Source organism: Astyanax mexicanus, chromosome 13, assembly GCF_023375975.1.
Source record: "Astyanax mexicanus isolate ESR-SI-001 chromosome 13, AstMex3_surface, whole genome shotgun sequence".
NCBI lineage: Eukaryota > Metazoa > Chordata > Actinopteri > Characiformes > Acestrorhamphidae > Astyanax > Astyanax mexicanus.
Window position 1 is genome coordinate 865,762 of NC_064420.1, and position 23,653 is coordinate 889,414.

General features: G+C 38.5%; 2 protein-coding genes across 4 annotated transcripts; one reads left to right on the plus strand and one right to left on the minus strand.

Annotated features, from left to right (window-relative positions):
* The first annotated feature begins 7,240 nt into the window (after positions 1 to 7,240).
* On the plus strand, positions 7,241 to 15,885 carry nfe2 (nuclear factor, erythroid 2). The gene is made up of 4 exons (XM_007242257.4): positions 7,241 to 7,673; positions 11,694 to 11,772; positions 12,657 to 12,809; positions 14,010 to 15,885. The coding sequence occupies exons 2-4, from the start codon at positions 11,725 to 11,727 to the stop codon at positions 15,234 to 15,236; spliced, it is 1,428 nt and encodes a 475-aa protein (XP_007242319.3). The 5' UTR covers positions 7,241 to 7,673; positions 11,694 to 11,724; the 3' UTR covers positions 15,237 to 15,885.
* Positions 15,886 to 16,671: 786 nt separating this feature from the next.
* On the minus strand, positions 16,672 to 23,479 carry hnrnpa1b (heterogeneous nuclear ribonucleoprotein A1b). Of its 3 annotated transcripts, XR_002650873.2 has the most exons (12): positions 23,374 to 23,479; positions 21,911 to 22,030; positions 20,995 to 21,141; positions 20,690 to 20,900; positions 20,503 to 20,595; positions 19,698 to 19,799; positions 19,527 to 19,589; positions 19,279 to 19,440; positions 19,027 to 19,167; positions 18,137 to 18,216; positions 16,853 to 16,917; positions 16,672 to 16,752 (listed from the first exon to the last, which is right to left on the minus strand). XR_002650873.2 is itself a non-coding variant. In XM_022677069.2 (11 exons), exons 1-10 carry the CDS (start codon positions 23,383 to 23,385, stop codon positions 18,146 to 18,148), a joined length of 1,122 nt encoding a protein of 373 aa, XP_022532790.2. In that variant the 5' UTR covers positions 23,386 to 23,479; the 3' UTR covers positions 16,672 to 16,917; positions 18,137 to 18,145. The 3 variants fall into 3 exon arrangements, 2 of the variants coding, with proteins under 2 accessions (XP_022532790.2, XP_022532789.2); XM_022677069.2 differs by having other exon boundaries at positions 16,672 to 16,917; XM_022677068.2 differs by lacking the exons at positions 16,672 to 16,752; positions 16,853 to 16,917 and adding an exon at positions 17,607 to 17,899.
* Between the last annotated feature and the right edge of the window lie 174 nt (positions 23,480 to 23,653).

Consider the following 23,653-nt stretch of genomic DNA (forward strand, 5'->3'; position numbering starts at 1 on the left):
TGGAGTTTAACTGCTCAGAGTGCAATCTGCTTTCAGTTATATTCTATTATATTCTCATAAGAAACGCAAATTTAAATCATATTCACAAAGATATTTCTCAATATTCACTCTGAAGGACTATTTTTCTATCATAAAATAAAGCATTTTCATCATAAGTATCACTAAAGAAACTTTAATGGCAGCGAAAAACAGAGCGATAAGTGACCAGTCGTAACTGCATGCAACGTAAGATTTATTGATTTATTGATTTATTTTATAAGCTCTATTGTCACTGCACAGTGTACAATGAAATAAAACCATAATCCTTAATGTGAAACTATATTACACAAATTCACAAATTTAGGAGAGAGGGGATGTATGCAAATACATGTATATACGGTATAAGTAACAGATCATTGCACAGACCCTGAATAAGAGAGTTTCTTTGATTTTACCAAATTAAAAACCTCTGGAATATAATCAAGAGGAAGGTGGATGATCACAAGCTAAACTGCTTGAAGTTTTGCACCAGTTTTGGCGTAAACCCCCATTTTAACATGTGTAATAATATGTTCATTCTAATATAACAAACTTTACCAGCTTTTTTATCCCTCTATATTTGCACTACTCTTTATTCTCCCCTCCCCACCCCCGCCCCCAACCATCAGTATTGCACTTTTTCAGTCTTGTTTTTCTTGTCTGACGTAAGTCTACACTGTATCTGTGATCTTGTTGTATTGTACATGTAGTGTCGCTCATTCTTATATATTTATAGTTTTAGTTTTCTGTATTTGTAACTTTGGGAAGGAGAGTAATGTAATTTCAATACTCGGTATGTCCTGTAGATATGCAGTATTGATAATAAAACTATTTGACTTGACTTTAAATCTACTGATCTAGGTGTTTCTGATAAATTGGCCAGTGAGAGTTAGTACAGTAAATAGTGTACTAGTGTAAAGTGAGGGTATTCAGCACTATAGTGAACCGGTGGGCTGCATGAAGAAACAATGGGGGCTGTGATGATTGTTGTGGCTCAGGTTGTGTAGGTGAGGATTGTTGTCCTGGCTGTGTGTGTGTGTGAGTGTGTGTGTGTGTGTGTGTGTTGCAGGGTGTGGTAAGGGCAGTGGTGCGCTGTGGTGTGTGGCAGTAAAAGCAGGGGAGACGGAGGGAAGGGGGACGTCGGGTGGCGGAAGCTCTGCTGAACGCTGATAAAGGCGTCGCTAGGTGCTCATGCTAACTGCTGTGGTTTTATGGCCTGAGCAGAGGGAGCCCTCCCATCACTCACACACACACACACTCACACACACACACACCGGCCTGCACAGCCTGCGCTGTTGCACAATAAAAATGCACACACACCACACACACGACGCTCACTTTGATGTCAACACTGTAAAATGCAATGCATTGATATTATATACGTCTGTCTACTTTGCATTGGTAATAACTGTGTTTATATATAGTTAATTATAGTCTCAAAACTCTCAAAACTCAAGGTCTTTAAACATCTCATTCCATCGTTTTTAATCATTTTAAAATGACTAAAGTGCTCTGGTGATCTGGTATAACACTGTTTTAGTCTGGTGGAGGAGTGGAGTGGAGAAATGATAGGATTTCAGATCTTGCTCATGAATATTCATACATGCAAACATATCTTCTCTAATTGGCTAATAGGACACATAGGACACTGCCCACAGGGCACCACCCACATGGCACCACCCACAGGACACTGTCTACATGACACTGTCTACATGAACGCTGCCCAAAGGGCGCTGTTCACATGATGCTGCCCACAGGATGACTTCCTACAGGACACTACCCACAGAAATGCTAGCCATAGGATGATGGCCACAGGAAAGCTGTCCACAGGACACCGCCAACAGGATGCTGCTCACAGGAACACTGTCCTTTTTCACAGGACACTACTCACAGGATGCTACCCACAGGCCAGTTTCCACAGAATGATGCCCACAGGATATCTGCCTGTGGTGGTATTCTATTCTGTGGGTTCTGAGTGTTTAAGAACAGGGTGAAAATAATAAAATATAATAATAATGTATACAGAGAAACACAAACACAACTACAGACTGGAATCATACTATTACCTGTGTTCACCCATGAAAAGCATTGATGTTCAGCATCAATCTTTACAGTATTTATACACCATTATTGACTTTTTATGATGGATTTCCAAAACTTGCATCATCATTAAAGGATGATTGATTGACTGAATGTCTTTGTAGCTACTATATTTTGTTGTGTTGTGGTTAGAAAATTATAATAATAATAAAATACATGTTTAAACACACATGCATATGGCTGCAAATGGTTTTCCCGTATGCTTTTTCCCAGCAGAAGACGAGCGTGAATTTTCCCAACATGACCACAAACCAAGGAAACAAATGTGCTCATCGCTGTTCTCTCGGAGGATTTTTTCCATGGATTTGAAAGCCGGCGTGTTTTTTGTTCGCATGTTGACATGTTGTTGGTGCGACGGCGTGTGGCGCTCACATTACCGACACATCTCTGGAAAAAAAAACAACAACAACAGCTTACAACATCCGTCTGTGATATACAGAGAGAAGAGTGTGGGCAACCCGGCGAGATTTACAAACGCACGGATGAGGAACAGTTTAGTGGGTCACTCTGGGATTGCGTGACTTCCTGTGGGCAGAGTTGGGTCATGCAAAGCGAGGGATGAGAAATAGACGGATCAGGCCACAAAGGTGCAGGAGAGGACGAGAGGATGAGAGGATGAGAGGACGAGTTTCAGCACTTATAAAAGATAGAATTAAAACTTTTAAGAGATAAACTAAAAGGCGAGGAGAAGCAGAACACACATATAAATATATAAATATATATATATATATATATATAAGCAAACCTTCAGAAACGTGCAGAAAAGCGCAGTGACCTAAACTATGCGCGGGGAAAGTGAGCCAGAGTGGGTGTTTAGCTTGGAATGAGCTGGATCCCAAACCACTGTGGTCTCGGTAATAGCAAGCTGTTTTTTTGTGTTTGTGTGTGTGTGTGTGTGTGAGTGTGTGTGTGTGTGTGTGTGTGGATGTTTGTAGGTGGGTGAGTAGGGTGGGTGGGTGCGCGGAATCAAGGCTTGGGAAGTCCCATCTCTCTGATTACTGGCAGGCGCCCACCTCTGCGAACCATGTCAGCCACCTACGTCCACCATTATGGTGCTGCAAAGCCACAAATCAGGGATTTGTAAAGCTATTTTGGCCTCAGATTCAGGCTGGCCGTGTTTTATATAGCGCCATTGATTGTCTGAGGTTACGCGTCTCCGAGGTTATAGACGTCTCAGCCTCCAAAATAGATCTTTTTAACAAACAGAGAAAATATAAATACAGAAGTTTTACCCCTGATTTATTCTTATTTTTATATTATTATTATTTCTTTGTGAACCCGTGGTTCATGTACTCTGAGCTTGGCTTCTAAACCACTTCAAATATTTCAAATGTTTCTTAAATGTTTTTGTTATTTTTTTATTCTGCTTAAACATTTCTTCATGTTAAACCTTTTTAGATCCCATTTTGGTTAGAGTACATGTACAGGTATACATACTCTATTATAAGCGTTTGTTTCTTTTATCGTTGTTGATTATGGCTTATAAAAAAAAAAAAATCAGTGTCTCAGAAAATAAGACCAATTTAATACTTTTGGCAAGCAGTGTGGGCAGTGTGCCAAGTCCTGCTGGAAAATGAAATCCGCAACTCCAAGTCTAAAGTCAGTGCAGTTTTGTTTTCCCACAAAATCTTACAGCACTTCATATCTTACAGCTTCCCTCTGCTGAAAACAACTTTTATAGAGATGTGGATTTCATTTTCCAGCAGGATTTGGCACACTGCCCACACTGCCAAAAGTACCAACTGGTCTAATTTTCTGAGACACAGATTTTTGGGTTTTATAGTGGCTGTAAGCCAAAATCATCAACAATAATTTTTTTTTTTTTTTTTTTGCATTATTTGAAGTAATTTATTTGGAATTTGTGAGAAATGTTGTTCATAGTTTATAGACAAAACAAAAATGTTCTTTTTACTTAAACAGAAAAATCAAACATACTCAAACATAGCAAAATCAGAGAAACTGTTTCATCAATATTGAGGATGTTAAAAAGATTGAGGTCATGTCAATTTATTGAACTCTGATTAGATAATGCATTCATTATGGTGACAGGTCTACACATTGTGAATATTATTATTTTTTTTTTTAAAGATAAATACATGTTTTTGGAATGAGTGATGATATTAGCTGTAAGAGTATCAGGGCTGGTTTTACTGCAGACACGGACAGAGTGGGCCGTTCAGAGATTAGCAGGGTCTAATAGCAGTGCAATTTAAGATGAAGCAACCAAATGAATTGGCTGCTGACTCCCTTATCCTATTTAGGTTCCACTTCAGATACATGAGCAGTCTTTGGCATAAACAGACACTTTGTGTGCAGCTAATGATTGTGGATGGCAGCGCACCTGAATGCTCTTAAGTGGTGTAATACAGCTGTCTCTGTCCACAGTGTTATTGAGAGGTCCGTAACGTGATAAGGCGAGGCGCTCGGTGGCACTGGTCAGATGAAATTAAGCGGTTCGAATGAACGCCGGAAAAAACCTCGTCCAGACCCGGTTCTCCTCCGGACTGGGATTCTGGGAAGGTTTCTGGACGGTTGGTTTTTGTCGTGCGTGTGGAACTCCAGAGAAGAGGCTGAGGACTCGAGACGGTCACCAGCTATGTTAGACATGCTCCTCCAACCCCCCACCTCTGCACCCCTCACCCCTCCAACTTTCTCTCTCTGCAGGGCTGCCAGATATAGGAACAATGTGGCCTTTCTTACCTGTCGGAGGTGTACATTCCATCCTTACTAAACCAAGTCAGAAAGCCGCCCCCACCAACTCACCCCTCCTACACAGGCCCTCGCAGCACTGCCAGATTCATCTCCAGGTGCTTCGGCATGTGTTCCCCTCTATACGGAAGGAAAGGCATATGCCAATTTCCTCCTGTCCAACATATATACAAAATATATGCAAAATATACACACCATATATCAAAAATATATCTAAAATATATACAAAATACATACAAAATATATACAGAATACATATAGAATACATCCAAAAATATATTTCAAATATATCTAAAATATATTTAAAAAATATATCCAACATATATTTAAAATATACATAAAATATATCTCCAAAACAGCAGCTTTACAGAAGAGGGATAAAACCGTCAATTGAACTGTCAATTGAAGTCATTGTAAAAGAGTTTATTTCAGGTCATTTGGAAATCATTTCTATAATTTCCTCATTTCCTATATATGTAATATGTAATATTTGTGAATATACTCTCTTACAAGCAGAATGTACACGTGTACTATAAGTCTAATATATGTCAATATATGTTCCCTCATATCCAAAATATACGTGCATACATGTCAAAATGTTTACTCACATCCATATCCTATATATCCTATATATCCATTGTCTATATATATATATATATATAGGAAGGGAAGAGCGAGAGTTTCCTCTGTTATACAGGATATGTTTATCAGAGTTACCAGCCTCAAAAACCACAAGTTAACAAACAGATTCCCAGATAAGAGCATCTAAATACTTTTTTTTTTTTACTTTTTTAAGTTACTACATGATTCCTTATGTGTTCCTTCATAATCTGGATCACTTCTGAATTTTATATATTTTACAATGTAGGGAAAATTAAAAGATGTGTCCAACCTTTTGACGGGTCCTGTGTAATATTTTAGCACTGAAATGCTGAGATTTTAAACCACATGGCCTCTACTTTACTGCTTTAGGTAATATCAGGTTTTGTTTCCACCCTAAACAAAGTACAGGAAACAGCTCTGTAAATATCTCACACAATCAAACAGAAAAAACACAGAATTGCTCACGGCATGAATCACATGAATCACAGGCCACACTGAAGACGGTGATGCACTGAACTGGCTTGAGACAATATTTAATCAAGTCAATTCAATTCAATACATTACTGCTTCAGACCTGAATTATTTCAAAGTGATGGTAAGAATGATGTTTTCTGTAATCCACACAAATAAAAAATCAGTGAAGTATTCTAATATAAAATCTGATTAAATATTTCACACAGGCTTCCAATGCAAAGGAAAAAAATAATAATTATTTAACCGAATTTATTTGCTATATACATGTTATAGTAGAATATTAGTAGATTCTTCTTTTCTGTACATTACAAACATAAAAAAACAGCATTCTTACATTTTTTTCCATCACTGAACTGTTTAAAGGTCTCATTTCATAATTTCTAATTAATTTTAAAATGCCTAGTTGTGCCTCTAATATGAATGAATAAATGCCACGTGAGCTGTTTGCTCCGGTGATCTGGTATAACACTGCTTTAGTCCGGTGGAGGAGTGGAGTGGGAAGAATCAGTAGGATTTCAGCTCTTGCTTATTAAAATTCGTACACGCAAACATATCTCGTCTGACTGTCTAAAAGCACTGCTTAAAAGTGCTTAAAAAAGCTTATTAAAAACCACGGTTTAGCTCCTTTAATGGTACTAGCTTCAGCTCCGAGCGCCACCATCACTGTACTGATAATAACATAGACATATATACATACATAGACTCCTCGTAGTCTGCCTCCTGGCACCGGCAGAGTCCATGTATATACATGTCTATGTTATTATCAGTACAGTTATGGAGGCGCTTGGAGCTGAAGCTAGTACCATTAAAGGAGCTAAACCGTGGTTTTTAAGAAGCTTCTTCTGCACTTTTTAAGTTATTAATGCCTCGTTTTAAATGTCAGGGCTCTCCTCTTGGATTCTAGTAAGGAGGTGTGGAGCTACTTTGAGCTGGATAACGGTGTAAAAAGTGATTTATCAGGGTAAATTATGCCCCGTATCTCCCAGTCTGAAGGGGGTTTGTTGGATAAACTGTTATAATTTCTGGATCTCTGAACGCTGTGGGAGAGCGGAGGTGTGCTTTTCATCAAAGATAAGAACTTTTAATCATGTTTTACTACAATAAAAGTACATTTTACACCAGAGTTCTCCTTTAATTTTTATTACAGGGTCTGAAAGTGTTGCTGTTTTTATTTTTTTATCATTTCAGTTCAGTGCAGTTAACAGATCGCCGCTGCAGTGGGGGTGGGAGTGCGAGGGTTGAGTTTGGGTGGGTTTCGGGTTTTTCAGGGGGGAAATAAGGTTAGTAGTAAGTATTGCTCACTACTATTCATGACATAACCTCTTTGTGCGGTGGTTTTGTGGGAAGCATAAATTGAGGAGGTCAGCGTGTGAGAGTTGCACTGAGGACATGGGAGGGCCAGCAAAAAAAAAGTGTGGGAGCTTTACAGGAAAGCTGCTGCTTACATCCACCATAGACCCATCCCATTTATGCAAGTGAAGTGACAGCCAAAGCAGAAGAGAGAGAGAGCGAAAGAGAGGGAGAGAGAAAGAGAGAGAGAGAGAGAGAGAGAGAGAGAGAGAGAGAGAGGTCGCTCACATGCACTCTAGAAGTTCAGAGCTGCTGCTTGAAAAGCAGGAAGAAAGATGAAGTTTTGTGATTTGTGAAGTTCTCCGGTTCTCGCTCTGCATCGCTGCCTTTGAGGGATAATACCACCTTACCTGAGGTTCTACCTGAGGTTCTACCTGAGGTTCTACCTGAGCTGACGGGTCCTAGGAAATGCTACTAAGGTATGTCAGAACTATTCGGCGTATTGCTCTCTCTCTCTGTGTGCTGTGCATGCTTCAGAGTCCACAGAGTGTGCAGACTAGTGAGGGATTTGTTTTTTATTATTATTAAATGCTTATTAAATGGTAATAGACATTTTTGTATCAATAGAACATGAACATTTATATTTATGTTTACTCCGAAGTTAGACTTGCTCTATGATTTGTGTTCAAAGTTTAAAATCATTTAAAATTACACAGTAAATTTGAAAAAGATCAAGAAAACAAGTGCAGAAGTATCAGTGTAAAAGTGTGAAAATAATAAAAAACAGCATTCATTTAACATAAAAATATATTATTAACGATAGCTTTATTGCATTATTATTACATGCAATGTCTCATTTAAATCATTCATCAGAAGATTAGACCAAAAGATCTGTAATTAAGAAAAAAATGCTCATTTTTGTTACTTTCGTTCATGCATTACTTAATTTAGTTTGTAAAGTTTATAGCCTAATTGTATCTTAATCTGTCACATGCATTTATCTCTGCTGTCATGCTTAAACTTTATCCATATCTTCACAATGGCAACTATTTCAGTTTCAGAAGTGGAGAAAAACATACATTCACTTTAACTTTCAATGGGTGTCATTCTAACATTTAGTAAAATCGCTTTTATCTTTCTGTCATTTTGCAGTAATAATTGTAATAGTAAAATGGTGCAATAGCAATTGTGTAGAAAATGTGGATAAAGTGTTTATTTTTATGTTTGTTTACAATGAAATCAGCTTTTTTAGATGCAGATTAAGCCTAGTTTTAAATGTCACTGTAAATACGAATTTTTGGGTAATTTTTCTTACATTTGTAAAGTTTTAAGCCCAATTGTATCTTAATCTGTCACTTGTATTTATCTCTGCTGTCATGCTAAAACTTTATTCTTATCTTTAATATGCCAACTATTTCAGTTTCAGACGTAGCGCAAAAACAGACATTTACATCAAGTTTTATTTAATTTTTTAATCTTTCTGTCATTTTAGAGCATTTTTAGTACTGCAGAAGTGTAAAAATGTGGATAGAGAGTTAATCTGTAGTATTTTTTAAAGTTTATTCACAATGAAATCAGCTTTTATGGAGCAGACTAAGCCTAATCCAAGTCTAATCGATGTTTTTAGACATATGACAATATATATAAATGTAATGAAATTTGAGACAAACTTGACTGTATCTTTTTTGAAATCTTGTGGAAGTAAAAGTGATTCTTGGTTCTAAAGCATCACCACTTCTAAAGCTTCCTTATAGAAACGTTTTGGCTAAAACCGTGTTTTTAGTGGTGTTTCTCTGAAAAGATTAATTAGTTTAGATTAATTATTTACAGTATAGAATATACTTTTTTAAGGAATGTTTGCTTTATGCAGATTCTCAAGAGTGAAGAAACTTAAAGTTGGGTTTTTAGCCCGACTTTTAGTGTAGCTTTTAGTGACAGGAGCATCTGGTGTTTGTGTGTGAGCGGGTCAGAACGCTGCACCTGATGTTGAAACAGGGCTGGTGGTGCGAGAGCTGAGCCCTCAGAGTTTGGGAAACCAGTCTGAGGAAACCCACCAGACATGGTGCTAAAAGCAGGATATAGAACTTTCGTTTTTACTGTGAGCAAAACGGGGGCAAAGAAGAGATCGTCTTAGAACAGTCGTAGAACAGTCATTGATATGGTCCATAGCATTTTCACTATTAGTGTATCTACAATTTACTCATTTCTGCTGCTGATTATTAATAATCAGGTTTGGACTGTCTAGCGCATCAAATGAAAAAATAAGCATGTATCTCTAAAACAGCAACTTTACAGTTAAAAAAAAAAAACTTTTAAACTTTCAATGGAAGTCAATGTAAAAAGAGGTTGTTTTAGGTCATTTTTAAGTATTTCTATTGGTCCGTTCATCAAGAAATTTTAGCACAAAGTAAAGGACAGTTTGTGTGTTCAAATTCTGTAGTAAACTAAAAATCGACAAAAATACAGATACTTGTTTTTTTATTGGACACTGGATGAAAATCAGTAAAAAGTAGAAAATAAAAAAAGGGTAAAGCCAATGTAAAATATAAAATGAACTCAAAATGAAATCAGCTCAAGTTTCCACTTTAATAATACTGTAAAATACTACTAATAATAATGAGACTTAATTCCTTAAGAATCCTAATTCTTAAGAGAGGGACTTTCAGCAACAGTGAACTGTTATAGATACTAAAATACTTAAATGGCAGGTGGGCAGCGTATTTAATTTCACTGTCAACATGCCTCAAAAAAAAAGAAAGAAAGAAAGTTTTCCTGTGCCTCTAGTGTCTGTGGTTAGGCCCCAGCCTGAGTTTTCTGGAGAGCATGCTGCCTCCCAGAAGATTGTCTTATCAGGTCTTGACATTACTGCTCTAAAGCTCAGCTGATAGGCCCAATCAGACCCAACGGAACTCTTCACCCCGCCGAGCTCTCTGACGCTGTTTAGAGAACGCGGGAAAAGGATGCTGAAGTGTTAAATACAAAAATTCAGATGCAAATATCTCTTTATTTCTATTTTTCCCCAAATTTACAAGGCCAATTACCCTAGCCGTGCATTAGGACTCCCTCCCATATCACTAGTGATGCCCCCCCTAACTCCAGGAGGGTGAAGTCACACATGTGAAGTCAGACTCCGCCTCTTTTCCAACTGTGATTGGCGAGTAGCATAAGAAAGTGCAGCGACTTGGTTCTGATACACCAGCTCACAGACGCAGCCTTGTGCTGATCCACATCACCCTAGGAGTGATGAGGGGAAAGAGAGAGCGCCATCTACTGTACTGTACCCACCCAGAGAGAGCAAGGACAACTTTGCTCTATCGGGGCTCCGGTAGCTGATGGCAAGCTGCATGACTGGGAATCGAATCAGCGATCATTCAAACTCCCAATCATAGTGGCCAAATGTCTCTTTATTGATGAGCTTACTGTAATTTCATGGTGTCTAGACTAGAGATTAGGGCCAATTTTGAGGTACCATTCTTTTTTTAAGAAATGAAAATTAAGGCCACAAATATGGATTTTTTTTTAATTCAGGGGTTTGCAGGACTAGCAGAGGTCCTGTACTGTAAGAACGTCTGTCTATAAAGTTCCTCATTTGGTTTGTCTTCATGTCTTTGGTACACTATAAATCCTGTTAGGTGAACTCATTTTTCTCATTTTTGAGAAAACAGAGTGGCTTAAACTTTAATAATTTAAATTATTTGAGCTTAATTATAACAGCGTGATTTAAATAAGTAACTAATTGTTAAATATATTCATGTCACTTATGTGGTCTTTAAATTTGGATTTTTAATTCAGTTTCCGATCCAGAATTTCGCAGTCCTTGATAGATGTGCCAATTCATTAAAGGAGAACTCCGGTGTAAAATTGACTTTTGGTGTAGTACAACACTATAAAGTGCACTAACCTTTGTTCAAAAGCCCTCCTCCGCTCTCCTACAGCTTTCAGAGATCCAGTGATTTTTCTGCAGTTTCTCCAAACAGGCTTTAGAATGGATGATATGGGGCATATTTTGCCCCTGTAGATAAATCACTTTCTACACTGTTATCTAGCCTAAAAGTAGCTCTATGCTAAAAGTATGTACTCTTCTATATTGAGTATACTTTTATGCATGTATACTTAATACTTAAATGCACTTTAAGTATTAACTTTAATACGTTTTTCAATTAGCGTTTTATTTTTATATGCTTTCTGACTAAGATGAGCTTTAGAGAGTGAAAACTGTTGCGTCTGAAAGGACAGTAGCAGAATATTCAGAGAACTGAAGAGGAGTCCGACTCTTCTAAAACAATAATTCTGTCATCAGGATTATGTTCTCATCGAAACCGAAGAGTGAAATGACTTTACATGACCTTTCAGTCCATTACTCACTTAAAGATAGTAGCTGAAGCTGTGCATTAATGACTTATGTCTCTTTCTAAACGTGTTTTATTGGTTAAATGATTAAAATCTGGTTTAGTTTGTGGTGATGCTGATTTATTTTAAGTGTTTACTGTATGTTCCAGGTTGGGGCACTTCGGCCGGGGCCTTTCCTGAATGTGTTCAGCCGTCAACACTTCTCTTCCCTTTAGTTTCAGTTGTGAGGTGAGTCTTTATGATGTCTAGTCTAAAAAAAAGGTGTAAAACTGTAAAGCAGGGGTTCCTAAACCTCTTTTGCAGCTCACAGCACACATCACAGATTCTATAACAATCTTCTTCTTAAGACTAGGCTTTTACTAATGGGTGTTTAAATGTAAATAAACAAAACAATAGTAGGTGCATTAATCACGACAATATTCTTTGATTAATCATGATTTAAATCATGATAATACATTTTAAATAGTAGTAATACCTTGTTTTGTTTTGGGAGGGGGACAAAAATAACGAAGAACTTTAATAATGGAAGAAATTGGAAACACTGGTGTAGCTCCATATTCCACCTTCAACAACATCCGCGTGAACAAATAGTAACTAATCTAAGCTGCTAATCCACCATCCAGTGTCGCTGTGCAATTTTAGACCAATCAGTAAGTTTGACTTGATAATTACTGTATTTTTTAAGACTATAAGACGCACTTAATATCCTTCAATTTCCCTAAAAAAATCGACAGTGCTCCTTAGCAAAAGCCACTAACCACAGCGCTAATCATGGCTAGTGCTGCTGAACAGGGCAACATCTTTGTTCACTTCACGTATGCATATCCACTAGTGCCGATTAATACACCTTGTAATCCAGTACACTTTATGTATGAAAATAGACTTCATGACCAGAAATTAGATTTTTTTTTTTTAGTGCGCCTTATAGTCCAAAAAATACGGTAATTATTTTAGACGTAATGTCACAGCTCAAAAGTCCATTTGTTGAACCCTAACTAAATAATGAATAGATTTTTACCTTTTTATTATTATTATTCTTTCATGTTATTTTTACAAAACTGTAAAAATTATAAATACAGATTTATAACCGTGTCTTTTTCTCTTATTCTCAGGGACTGGCAAACTCCAGCAGACTTCATGGGGGAGCATCGATGTCCACCACTCATAGATTCACTGCGAGCGGCGGGTTCAGACCCAATCCCACCTCCCAGCCGTCAGAGATGGACCTGGCCTGGCAGGAACTGATGGCCATCACAGAACTGCAGGTCAGTGTTTGGTTTTAAAGGTTGGGTTGTTGTGACTCACCGCACACACTCCACCTTTATTCCTCCAGAAAAGGTCAGAAAACAACATTTTTATCAGGGAGCGTCCAGGTGTATCAAACACTTCTAACCCTATAACTCAGAGTACGTCTCACGTCCCACCCTGATAAAGACAGGTTTCTGAATTTCTTAATCCCGTATTTTAGGAGGGGGTTTGTTGGGATCTATCTTAATGAAAAATCAAGGTCTATAACATTTAGCGAATACTGAATTCCCCCTAAACACACTGATTCTGTTAAGATCTGCAACAATAGGCCAATTGAGTGATGCGAGGATAAAGGGAGACAGAAAGGGGGTGAGTGCCGCAGGTTGCCAGCAGCCCCCTGGGCGGCACAATGGCCGTCTGTTCCTGTCTGAAACCTGAGGAGGACTAAGCGAGCCCTGCGTAAGCTACGGGTGGCACACTCATAGCAGGTGGGCTGGTCTCGCACTCGGCAACCTACAGGTGACTTCTGAGAAGATCCTGCTGCTCTTCTTCCTGCCCTTTACTTCTAAAGCAAGATTTATCAGGTCATGAGTTTGTTTTTTTGATTTAGTTATATCTGTGTGATGTATTACACAGTTCATTAATAATAGAACAGGTACTCAAGAGAGCCTAACTACAGGTCCATCTTAGTAACTTACTTTACTGCTTATTTCAGTAACTCAGCTCGAAAATGTGAAACTTATATATTATAAAGATGTGTTACATACAGAGGGATTATGATTATGGCTTACAGCCAATGAAAACCCTATAATCGGTGTCTCAGAAACTTTTAGCATTGTGGTCAGTGTGCCAAATCCTGCTAGAAAATGAAATCCTCATCTCCATAAACCATCACTGATTGGTGGAAACTTCACACTAGACCTCGAGCAGTTTGGACTGTGTGTCTCTCTACTCTTCCTCCAGACTCTGATCCCTTGATTTTGTTTTAAATGAAATGTAAAATTTACTGATGATCAGTGATGGTTTGATGGAGAGTCAGGTCTGTCATCTGCTTATAAAAATGTTTCTACAAGGACGCATTTGGGTTGGTGACACCATAGAAGGACCATCTTTTCCACAAGGTTTAAAAAATGATTACACAAATGAAAAAGGTCTAGTTTTGTCTTAGATTAGGTTTTGGTCTCATATATTGACTCTAGTCTTTCTTTATGTTGCAGGAATTTGAGGTACCCAATGAGCATCCATTCAGCACTGCGCCATATATACCGATGGAGCCCATGGTGCCGTACGGGAACTTCGGAATGAGTCACCCACTAACAGAGCCCACTCTTCCAGCCTGTGAAGCAAGTCCTGCTCCTGCTGCTTTTGAAGGTGGGTACAGCGAGGTGATGAACCCCTACCAGCGCCTTAACCGCAACGTGGAAATGCACCACGGACACAGTGGAGGTCAGGCGATGTCCGGCCTACTGCCTAATGCACATTGTCTTCAGCCATCCCTTATGAGCCTACTGGATCACATGGGCATGACTAGCACCAACCAAGGACTTGGTAAAGAGACGGTCGCTGGTCACCTAGCGGATGACATGGAGTCAGACTCTGGTCTATCTCTCGGCTCAAGTCCTCCTCTTGCCTCGCCAGAAAACGCAGCACATGCAGTACCGACGCAATATCTTCCTCCAGACGGAGGTCTCAACAACTACGCCGAGGGACCGTGCATTGGCGACCATTACCGCATGAGAGCGAGTATACCGAACTCTATGGACTACCAGCACAACTTCAGCTCTTATTCTGGTCATTCCTACTTCCCAGGGGTACCAAACTTACCAACCACACCACAACTGCAGATCCCCAATCCCCAATCCCAGCAGCAGATACCACCCATGAAACCACTTCTACCCCCCACCCTAAGTGACATTCAAATGAACAGTGGAGGAAGTTCCTTTCAGAACTCTTTCACCAAATCCAGAGCGGGGAGTGGGTCATCAGGTCCCTACAGCAGGGATGAGCGAAGAGCACTTGCTCTCAAAATCCCTTTTCCTCTGGAAAAGATCGTCAACCTCCCTGTGGACGACTTCAACGAGCTCCTGAGCCAGTACACGCTGAACGACACTCAGCTGACGCTGGTCAGGGACATCCGTCGCAGAGGAAAGAACAAGGTGGCGGCGCAGAACTGCCGCAAAAGGAAGCTGGAGAACATTGTGCATCTGGAGAGTGAGTTAGGCCAACTGAGAGCACAGAGAGAGCACCTGGCGAGAGAGAGACTGGAATTCCAGCAGAACCTCACCATCCTCAAGTGCCGCCTTTCAGACTTGTACGCCAAGGTGTTCTCCCAGCTAAGGGACGAAGAAGGTCACCCCTACTCTTTAGAAGACTACTCTCTGCAGCAGACTAACGACGGAAGCGTTTATCTAGTGCCGCGAAACGCAGCACTGGAGGGTGAATAAACTTTTATAAACCTTTGTATTGTAAAAAATTTGAGGCGAGGGTGTGTGGATGGGAGAGACCAGGTACGTAAGACCTGTGCTTCAACAGCAGCGGTAATTTTCTTTTTTGTTGAGGCAAGGTAGGAGGTCCTCAGGGTAACCACACCAAATACTACGGGAAAAATGAGTAGTAAAGAATGCAACACTAGAGCAGTGGTTCTGAAATCGTGGTACACCATATGATCGGGAAAAATATTAAATGATCCAACCGAGGCAAAAACAATTTTTCAATCAAGTTTGTGTTTAGTGCTTAACCAGGCAGACCTTGTATATAAAAAGCTTACTTCAATTCCAAAAAATAGTTTCATTGGTCCTACAATTGAACCCTGTGGAACTCCACAATACACAAATGTGGAGCAGGTAACCTTTGTATAAGAAGTGTATTTAAAAGTAAACATTTTTACAAAGTATGCTCAACATGGAAAGCACATACTTAAAGCATTAAAATCCCAGGTTCATACAATGTTTTAATCAATACCATGATTTTTATTCTTTTTACTTTTCCATGCAATTTAAGGCAAATTTTCATGACTATACGACTTAAAACATCAGTGCAGACATGGACAATACAAAAAAAAAAAAAAAAAAAAAAAAAAAAAAAAAACTAAAACTAGAATTAAAATTAATCTACAATAGATAAAATGTTGACACAACTGTTAATAAAATGCAAGTCCGATCCTGAGAACTCCATTGTGTAGAGTTAAATTACTGAATTAACTAACATTTCCCCCCCATTGATAACCTGAAAGATTTGTAGAGCACATTTCCATGACTTTACAAAACTTTCTGGGCAATTTTATTTTTCCAAAACTTTTGCTTTTGCCATTTTAAAATTCCATGACTTGAATTTTTCTTCATGACTTTACAAACCTTAAAAATAAAATGCTTAAATACATACTAAATACTATTCTGGAACATATGGCAAGTATTTCAATTGTAATTAAGTGATAATTAATAAAAGCATTAGATTGTGCTTAAGAGCTTTTATATTCATGTAACTTCTGCAAATTTAAGTAGATTTAAGTAACTACACTAAAGTGCACCTTAAGCAGCATTTAATACCACTATATACATTTAACAACAACTTAAAACATTGCTTAAAAGTACAATATGTATGGACAGAAACTATTTAATGTGCATTTCCATAAATTGTATTAAATAGAACGTTTACTTTTAAGTACCCAATTTAAATCACACTTCTAAATGCACTTAAGTATACTTCCTGTTTACAAGGCCCACACTGTAGCTCCAGTAGGTGATGCTTCAACATTGACCAAAATACATCAGTGATTTATTGCTTTAAAAGTTTGAGAACCACTGCTCTACAGCATCAATTCTTAAGTGTTGCTGCTCACAAAACAAAAACCAGAAAAGAAAGGGACGAGACGTCTTCAGCCACTTTTAAAAGCTTTATTGATACAATAAGTAAAAGGCAGGTAAAAAAGTAAAAATTACACTTAAAACAAGCTTCTTGGTCCTAGAAAAAGGGAGGAAAAGGTTTAAAACGTTCACACCACCCTCAAAATAAAAAATAAAAGCAACATTCACTAGAAAAAGCGGATTAAATTAGTGTTTACCTTCACAGTGCCTGTAGAAACAGGCAAATATCCATTCGGGGCTGAAGATGCTCTGCATCAAGATCCTAGGAGAAAAGTGGTAGACACCAAAAGTACAGTTAGGTCTCTGTTTGGTACAAGCCAAAAATAAAAAAAGAAAAAAGCTACTACACATTTATACGTTAGCAATAATCGATTGCATGCATTAATCTGAGGAGACAATCTTCAGTTGTATTCTTGTTTTTTGTTTCAGCTCACATACAGCATTGTTCTGCAGTTACATCCCTGTAATGTAATTATATGACGCTAAATGCAAACGTAGTGAATACTGTACTGCATCTACAATAAATACAATTGTGTTCAACTGTAGTGAAGTCTGTTCTTACCTACAGGAGGCAATATTGCCTTTGTTGCTGCTTGCTAGACTCAGGTGACCTGACCTCAAATGCTCCCTGTTTCTTCTCCTGGCGACGATCTTGCTACTCCTCCCTCAGCTTGAATCCATGGCTAGACTCGGCAGCCAAACTAACTCATTTTAGTACTTTTAGCCGTTTTTAAACATGGCCAATCCCTTCCTCATTAGCTGGACACTTAAAAAGCAAATGCCAGTCGACGACTGTTGCCCAATTTCACAACAAAGATGAGCAAAACCCTTAAATATACATTTATATGTAGATAAATTACTTTACCAAGCCTGCAATTCTTTAAAATTGCCTTGTTGGCTCACAAAACTCCACACCCCAACAATTCCCACATACTAGACACAGCACAACTCTTTATAAAAACGGTAAGAAGCTTTATTTCAACTTCGTTTGGTTGAAGTTACACATAATTAGTACTAAACTGAAAATCCACATAAAAACCTAAATTTCATTCGGAATGCGTTTCCACAAAGAAAAAGGAAAAAAAGAAAAGTATCAGCATGACGTCATGAAACTGAATGCAGGGAGTCCCACTCATGATAGCTACTGTACACCTCTTCTGATTGGCTGAGCAGTCTAGAAGGTAAACCTGCCGCTGCCCTGTCAGCCCTCTCGCTCTCCTGTCTCCTCTCCTAAGTACTGAGTCCTGTTGAACAATATGAACAACAATGTTAAGCTGAACACTGCCTACAATCAGGCTTCCAGAACATGAAGTTATTAAAGAAAAGAAGAAACTGCACAGGTGGATTTAAGAGAGAGTGAACAAAAAACTACGACTGTTTTCCATTCGTCAGACCACTTCCTCCTAACAGCAAACGCTCGACTTAAGTGAAAAGTACTAAACAATATTAAAGATGTACACATAAAAATTAAAGATACCAACCTTCGAGGATTAAAACCGTCTGCCTCCACCAGAACCACCGTATCCACCACCTCCCCCTCCAGAGCTGCCTCCATATCCACCTGATTACACAAGGAAAAGGGCTTACATTAAATTTTATATACACACACACACAGGCAATAAAATTCAAACAATTCTCACAATAAGGCACCTCAGATAGGGAGCATTGTGCAACACTAGTAAGGAACAGGAGTGTCGCCATGTTTCCCTTTGTTCTCTTTTGAATTACAATAATTTCACATTTTAAATATTGGTGTCAGAAGTGGTTAATTTTACGTTGTGAACAACATGTGACCACTAGACTGCAGTGTTTAACTCTTGTTAAACCCTACTGCTTTGTCTGGAATTAAAAGCAAACCTTTTCAGATTTTATAATGCATTTTACACTATAACAATATGATTATATTGCAATGTTGTGTCAGTTACAGTATTGTAATTTTGCGATTTACTGCATTGTAACTGCATTGTAAAACAGGTGCTGACTTCTCTCCTGAAAACTGTTTTGAGTAAAGCTTAGATTTCCAGATATACACTAAGGCTGGGTGCAGCAGCATTAGCATTAACAGCTAACTACTAGCTCTAAACTGAGGAAACCTGAGCATTCTAGTAAGCCTGGGCAATATTAGCTAGCGGTTCATCACACATAGCTTGTTTTATCGTTGGGAACACACAGACTACAGTCAATGCCAAGCACAGTTAGCTGCTAATGCTAATACTGCTTGAGAACTAGCCTGAAACTCTTGTACTAAACTGTACTACAGCAGAGTGGCTTTACTGCTCCTTAATACCTGACTGTTACAATTCATATATAAAGCATTCAAGACATTAAATGTGCCTTTTAGTGCAAAAAATTGTGATTAGCATTTACTCACCACCATATGGGCCACTGTTCCTGCCTCCTCCACTACCACCAAAGCTTCCCTTCATTGGGCCATAACTGGACTGCTGGTTGTTGTAGTTGCCAAAATCACTGTAGTTTCCACTGCCACCACCACCACTTCCTCCAAAGTTACCTGTACATAAATCATTGTTACACACCTGTGCAATGCTCCCCTCAGCAGAGATTCCTAGTTAACAAGACTCAACTCAATTTTAAGAATGGATAAACTCAGGTGTATACTCACTTCCTCCGTAGTTTCCTCCACCATTGTTGTAGTTGTCGTAGCCGTTTCCACCGCCGCCATATCCTCCTCCTCCTCCTCCACCACCTTGGTTGCCATAGCCCTGTCCACCACCATATCCACGGTTTCCTCCATAGCCAGGGCCATCTCCACCACCATAACCACCTTGGAATTAAAACCAGAAAAAAACTCAATATACAACCAAAACCTCAACATACTGATTTATTTACAATCAGGAAGACAGTACGTACCACCACTACTGCCTCCAAATCCATTATTGTAGTTATCTCCACCACCGTAGTTGCTTCTTCCACCTAAACAAAAAGCAAAGCAATTCAATTTTAGAGATTAATCTAATTCACTTTATCACAGCAACCTGTTCTTCTACAGTAAAAGCTCTTCATATGTAGATTCACACACACCTCGACCACCGAAGTCATCTCGGCCACCTCTGAAGTCGTTGTTGTAACCATCGTTACCGTATCTACCACCGAAGTTTCCTCCACCACCACCACCGCCGCGTCCTGCACACACAAAAAAGATTTAACAATTAATATTGATACCCAACAATGAACCATGAGAGGCATGCAAAACTTTACATTACTTTAATACATTTAATACTATTTCTGCTAATGCAGTATATTAAGAATTCAAGGAGACTCTCTATTCAAGTCAAAGGTACTAGGGTGTAAGAAATTAGATGTATAGCAATTTTGTATGTCAAAACTCTCATTTAAAAAAAATATATATATATATTTAATAGTTTTGACTGGATGAAAAAAGTAAACTTATTCAGATATTGAATTGTTGTTTTCGTTATAGTACTGCAATATAAACAGATATATCGAATTGTAAAGTATCGTATTGTTAAATTTGCCAATACACCACCCAGCGCTACAGTAAAATTGCAATCTAAATAAACTAGATTTAAGTAAACTAAACAATTAATTAGAAAACATGGGTAAATAGACTAGATTTAAATAGGAACACAGGGAAATAGCAGAAACATGAAATCCAGTAGTACATATGCAAATAAACCATAAAACCTGATAATTATAAGTATTCATCCTTAGCTGGTAAAAGGATTTAATTCAAAGCAGATTTAACACCTGTTTAATAACTGAAATTTGATTTAATTATATTTTGAGTTACTTTGCGTAGAATGAGTAATGTCTATTTACAGGAGCAACAGTTTTAGATCATTTCAGGTAAGAGTTAATTTTTTACCTCCTCCTCTCATGCTGGAATTCTGCATCTCCTGCCTGGAGAGAGCTTTCCTCACTTCAGAGTTGTGGCCGTTTATCGTGTGATATTTCTGAACTAAAGAAAAAGAAGAGAAATCATGATTAAATCAAAGCTTCAAGCAAACAAAAACCCTCATCCACCCAAACCGAACAGCACAATTTACACTTACTAACGATGCGATCTACTGAGTCGTGGTCTGAGAAGGTGACGAAGGCAAAGCCTCTTTTCTTTCCAGAGCCGCGGTCGACCATTATTTCAATAGCTTCGATCCTCCCGAACTGGTCGAAGTAGTCGCGGAGATGGGACTCCTCTGTATCTTCTTTGATGCCGCCCACAAATATCTTTTTTACGGTCATGTGTGCAAAGGGTTTGTTGGAGTCCTGGAACGCAACAGCCGTGCATTTAGAAACGTCTCAAGCCATGCACCCAAAAAGAAAAAAGGTAGATATATTTTGCAGATTTGTAGATACGTACCTCTCTGGACACGGCTCGTTTGGGCTCCACGAGTCTCCCGTCCACTTTGTGGGGGCGTGCGTTCATGGCAGCATCTACTTCTTCCACATTGGCGTAGGTGACGAACCCGAAGCCCCTGGACCTTTTGGAGTTCGGGTCTTTCATGACCTTTAAAATGTACACATACAGAAAGTGGTGTTTTAGTACAATTTTCAAACCAAATGCAAATAGGCATTTAGAAAGCGTATCCTTCTACAGGACTTATTATATTATTATATTTGGGCTATTAGTACAAAACTGGTGAGGTAAAACCAAGAGGAATTGTATAACAAATCACTATTACCCTCCTTATGTAGGCTATTACTCATACAGTATTGTTGGATTTTTTTTTTACAGCATATAATATAACTAATACTAGCAACCTGAGTTTTCACGGGCCCATTTTTACACTACTTTTGTCAATGATATTGTATGCGATATCACACCCCTAACTCAAGATTTATCAAATTTTAACAAAAGTCAAAACATGTCATGATACCAATTTACTCCAGACTAATATCTAGTACTGAAGAAAACCTATATGAGAAACGTGGGGAGAAAAGGTACTCTAACGACTAACATAGCCCTAAATACCATATATTCCAGGGTGCTTATGCGACAACTATTATAAAAAATAATCTGATATTGCACAAGATAATATGGCACACCATTACTGGCATTTTTTGTTTTATTTGAACCTTTTTTTTATACTATTTTTAAATGACCTGTTTGGTTAAGTTACTCATTTACAACGAAAGCCTGGCAAACAGCCGAAGCTACCTGAGAGAATGGCGAATCAAGAACAGACAATGGTAATAAATAGGCTAGATAATGAACAGTAAAATTTCGCAGTGTGGAAGAGAAACGCTCCAGAATAAAGGGAATAAATGAAACTCACCACACAGTCCGTCAGTGTTCCCCATTGTTCAAAATAGGCCCTCAGACTGTCGTCCGTCGTCTCGAAGCTCAGGCCTCCAATAAACAGCTTCCTGAGCTGCTCGGGACCTCGTGCTTTACTCTAACCCACAGAAAAGACACAAAAACAGACGTTTTAAAAAGCTCAAAAATTGTTTTAACACCATAAAACACTTGAAAAATACACGTTTACACAGCTACATAGTGTCAAAAACCTCGCCAATTACTCCAAGGCTATTCAAAAAGACAATTACTGACAAGGCCGCCATGTTAGCCAACCTAGCTAACAAGCTAACCTAGCTTAGCCACATGCTAACTAACAATGCGAGCCTACACGCCCCCTCCTTATCTACAATTAAATATATTATTTAATTAATACGATTAAAATTTCGATAAACATGTCTTATTAGCAACATTAAGCTACTAAATCTGCTCATTTAAAGCAGTGATTCAAAAATGAAAATCCCAAACAGAAGCTCAAAAGATATGGCGACCAGTGTTCTGCCAAATTGTGCAACCATGTCAAATCATGCTACACTTAAAAAAAAAGGTAGAAATATTGCTAACGTTACGTAGATTTGTTAACAACTCCAGACCCTGCATCTAATGCAAGATTACCTTTTTATTGTATATTGACAACACTACTTGATAGATGTTGTAAATTAGAACAGATAATGAACAAAATGTATAAACCAACAAAACTTGGCCCCGCCCACTGTACTGGGAAAGCAGTATAGAACCAGAGATATTGAAGCAAAATAAGTTAATTTTTTACTAATTTAATGATTTAGAACACATTTAAAATCACGTTATTTACTGTTGTGGTGGTTTAAGAAATCAATAATAAAAAAGTAAATCTACAACTACATACACACTACTACACAGGCTTCCCTGTGTGCTATTGAATTAAAATAAAAGATTAAAATATTTTGGATACTTGGCTGTATAAATTTAATTTTATAATCTTTTTTTCTTGCATTACAGACAAAAAAAAAACAGTAACCACATTTTTCCATTAATTGAGATTCATCAGGTCTAAAAAGGTTAATGCGGCCTAAACTAACGCTAGCTAAACAACAAGCTACGTAGTTAATCTAAAAAATGACCAAATTAGAATAAAGTGACGAATAAAAATGGCACATAAAGGCAAATTAAACTAGTTAGTCAGCGCAAGCGCACTGCTAGCAAGCAGCACATAACCGCCGGGTAACAAATTCCGACATAACACGAGCTAGCGGCAGCCCTTACACAAAAACAAAATGGCGGTAGCTACCCGCTAGCATTCGGCTAAATAAAGACAGCTAACCTTAGCCCATTGCCCTCCATTACAAATTATTACCCTGATCATTTAGCTCATAAACTCGATCCCCACATATATTAAACCCCATACACAACTCATAACCACATTAAACCCCGAATAAATGCGAAATAAACTGCTTAACTCACCTCGTTCGACATGTTGCACAGCAGCCCTCACCAAACTGCGCCACACACAATACGACGAAAACGCCGAGAAGGAGGAGAAAAAAAAAAACCCGGTCCATACCATATATCCACACCCCACCCACTTGTCCCGCCCCTGCGAGCTACGATTGGCTGAAAATTCCCGCCACGGTGCTACGCTTACGTTCTTTCATTTCGGATTGGCTTGGATCCGTGTCAATCTCGAGACTTCCACAGCGTAATATGCATATAGACAACTGCTCGGCAGCGAAGGCGTAAAACT